This window comes from Cebus imitator, unplaced genomic scaffold, assembly GCF_001604975.1.
Source record: "Cebus imitator isolate Cc_AM_T3 unplaced genomic scaffold, Cebus_imitator-1.0 Scaffold86, whole genome shotgun sequence".
NCBI lineage: Eukaryota > Metazoa > Chordata > Mammalia > Primates > Cebidae > Cebus > Cebus imitator.
Window position 1 is genome coordinate 2,375,635 of NW_016107401.1, and position 2,365 is coordinate 2,377,999.

At 48.8% G+C, this 2,365-nt stretch overlaps 1 protein-coding gene across 1 annotated transcript; it reads right to left on the bottom strand.

The window, feature by feature from the left end:
* Window positions 1-1,401, bottom strand: LOC108308592 (keratin, type I cytoskeletal 18). Its single transcript, XM_037740619.1, has one exon. It carries the CDS (start codon window positions 1,347-1,349, stop codon window positions 60-62), a length of 1,290 nt encoding a protein of 429 aa, XP_037596547.1. The 5' UTR covers window positions 1,350-1,401; the 3' UTR covers window positions 1-59.
* Window positions 1,402-2,365: the final 964 nt, after the last annotated feature.

A 2,365-nucleotide genomic window follows, 5' to 3' on the forward strand; every position in this document is an offset into this window, starting at 1 on the left:
TGACCTCTGAACTTTTTATTGGCCTCCTGCTCCCCAAAGGGTCCCCTGCTTCTGCTGGCCTAATGTCTCAGAACTTTGGTGTCGTTGGTCTCAGACACCACTTTGCCATCCACTATCCGGCGGGTGGTGGTCTTTTGGATGGTTTGCATGGAGTTGCTGCTGTCCAGGGCATCACTAAGACTGAAGTCCTCGCCATCTTCCAGCAGGCGGCGGTAGGTAGCTATCTCGGCCTCCAGCTTGACCTTGATGTTCAGCAGGGCCTCGTACCCCTGGGCCTGGCGCTGTCCTGCCAGGGTCTGTGCCAGCTCTGACTCCAGGTGCAGCAGGATCCCATTGAGCTGCTCCATCTGCAGGGTGTAGCGGGCCTCCACCTCCCTCAGGCTGTTCTCTAAGCTGATCTTCGTATTTCTCATGGAGTCCAGGTCGATCTCCAAGGACTGGAGTGTACGTCTCAGCTCCGTGAGCGTCATCTCAGCAGTTTCAACCTCAGTGGACTGTGTGGTGACCACTGAGGTGCTCTCCTCAATCGGCTGAGTCCAGTACTTGTCCAGCTCCTCTCGGTTCTTCCGAGCCAGCTCGTCATATTGAGCCCGAATTTCTGCCATGATCTTGGCAAGGTCCTGAGATTTGGGGGCATCTACCTCTACAGTCAACCCGGAGCTGGCAATCTGGGCTTGTAGGCCGTTTACTTCCTCTTCATGGTTCTTCTTCATGAAGAGCAGCTCCTCCTTGAGAGCCTCGATCTCTGTCTCCAGCTGCAGCCGAGTGACATTGGTGTCATCGTTGACCTTGCGGAGCCCATGGATGTCGCTCTCCACAGGCTGGCCCATGGCCAGCTCTGTCTCATACTTGACTCTAAAGTCATCAGCAGCTAGACGGGCATTGCCAATCTGCAGAACGATGCGGGCATTGTCCACAGTATTTGCGAAGATCTGAGCCCTCAGGTCCTCGATGGTCTTGAAGTAATGGCCCCAGTCTCTGACCTGGGGTCCCTTCTTCACCAGGTGCTCCCGGATTTTGCTCTCCAGCTTCCGGTTCTCGGTCTCCAGGCTCCTGACTCTGTCCAGGTAGGAGGCCAGGCGGTCGTTCAGGCTTTGCATGGTCTCCTTCTCGTTCTGGATGCCTCCGATTCCTGCCAGACCCCCGGCCATCCCCGCGGCCAGGCCCCCGACCCCCATGCTGCTCCGGAAGCTGGAGGAGCGCGTCACGGAGATGCGGGAACCAGAGCCCCCGGCGCCTGCATAGACGCTGGCCGCGCTGCTGACCGGCCGGGCGCTGTAGCTGGGCACCCGGACGGAGCCCACGGACCGGTAGTTGGTGGAGAAGGTGGAGCGAGTGGTGAAGCTCATGCTGCCCCGGGAGGAGAGCGAGAGGACAGGACTCAGGCTTTGCCGACCAGCATAATGCTTTATTCATGCTATCTACCCTGAGATGAGAGGAAAGGAGATGTGCTGGCAACTTTGTTGCTATGGAATAAAGATAGAACACAAATGTAAACAATGAAAGACATTAAAATTCAACCCCAGTGACACTGTTTAAATTCTTGGATCAAGCTATCCGTGAAGCTGCCATTTGACTTTTTTTGTGAGCCAGTTAATTCCTCTTTGTTTTTCCTTAAGCCAATTTTAGTTGGACTTTTACAACTTAACGGCATAAACATGCTTAATTAATACTTTCTTATCTCTATTTTTCTTGTGTGAATAGTGATTTCCAACTCATATTTTTCCGCTCTATTCTTTTAATTTTTTTTTTCTTCTTGGCTCATATACCATTTTCCTCCCTCTGTGTTATTTCACAGTTTAACTTGAGTAATATTATGAAAACAGACCAATGTGAACAAAAAATCTAAAACTCATTTATTTATGATATATTTCCTTCCCTGAGGTATTTCTTGCCCTTTATATCTGATATTCCTTCAAGGCCTTTAATTAATTTCTATCAAGCTTCTTAAGGGACCCGGCATGTCACCATGCACCCCATATGCACTCAAAGTATTAATTGGAAATAATGACAATGATCAGCCTCATGAAACGTTTTTTTAAGTCTGTCCTTGTTCACCTGGCAAGCTGTGAACATGAAAGATGGGGAGAGAACTAGCCACCAGGAAGCAGAGTTAATGAGCAGGGACAATGTCTAATTCTATATATTTTTAATCATGTCTATTACAGTTAGCACTCAATTTAAATTAATAACATTAAGAGCAGAATTGGCAGTTACCTTGTAAGAGAAGTCAGTGGGTTCCATCCTAATAGGCAATGAAAGATTAGGTCATCAAAGCCATATGTTTATTTGTTCTTTCTTTCTTCTTTTGCTTTACACATAGATGTTCTGAAGAGTTTTTTCAAATACTCTAGAGTAATCACCA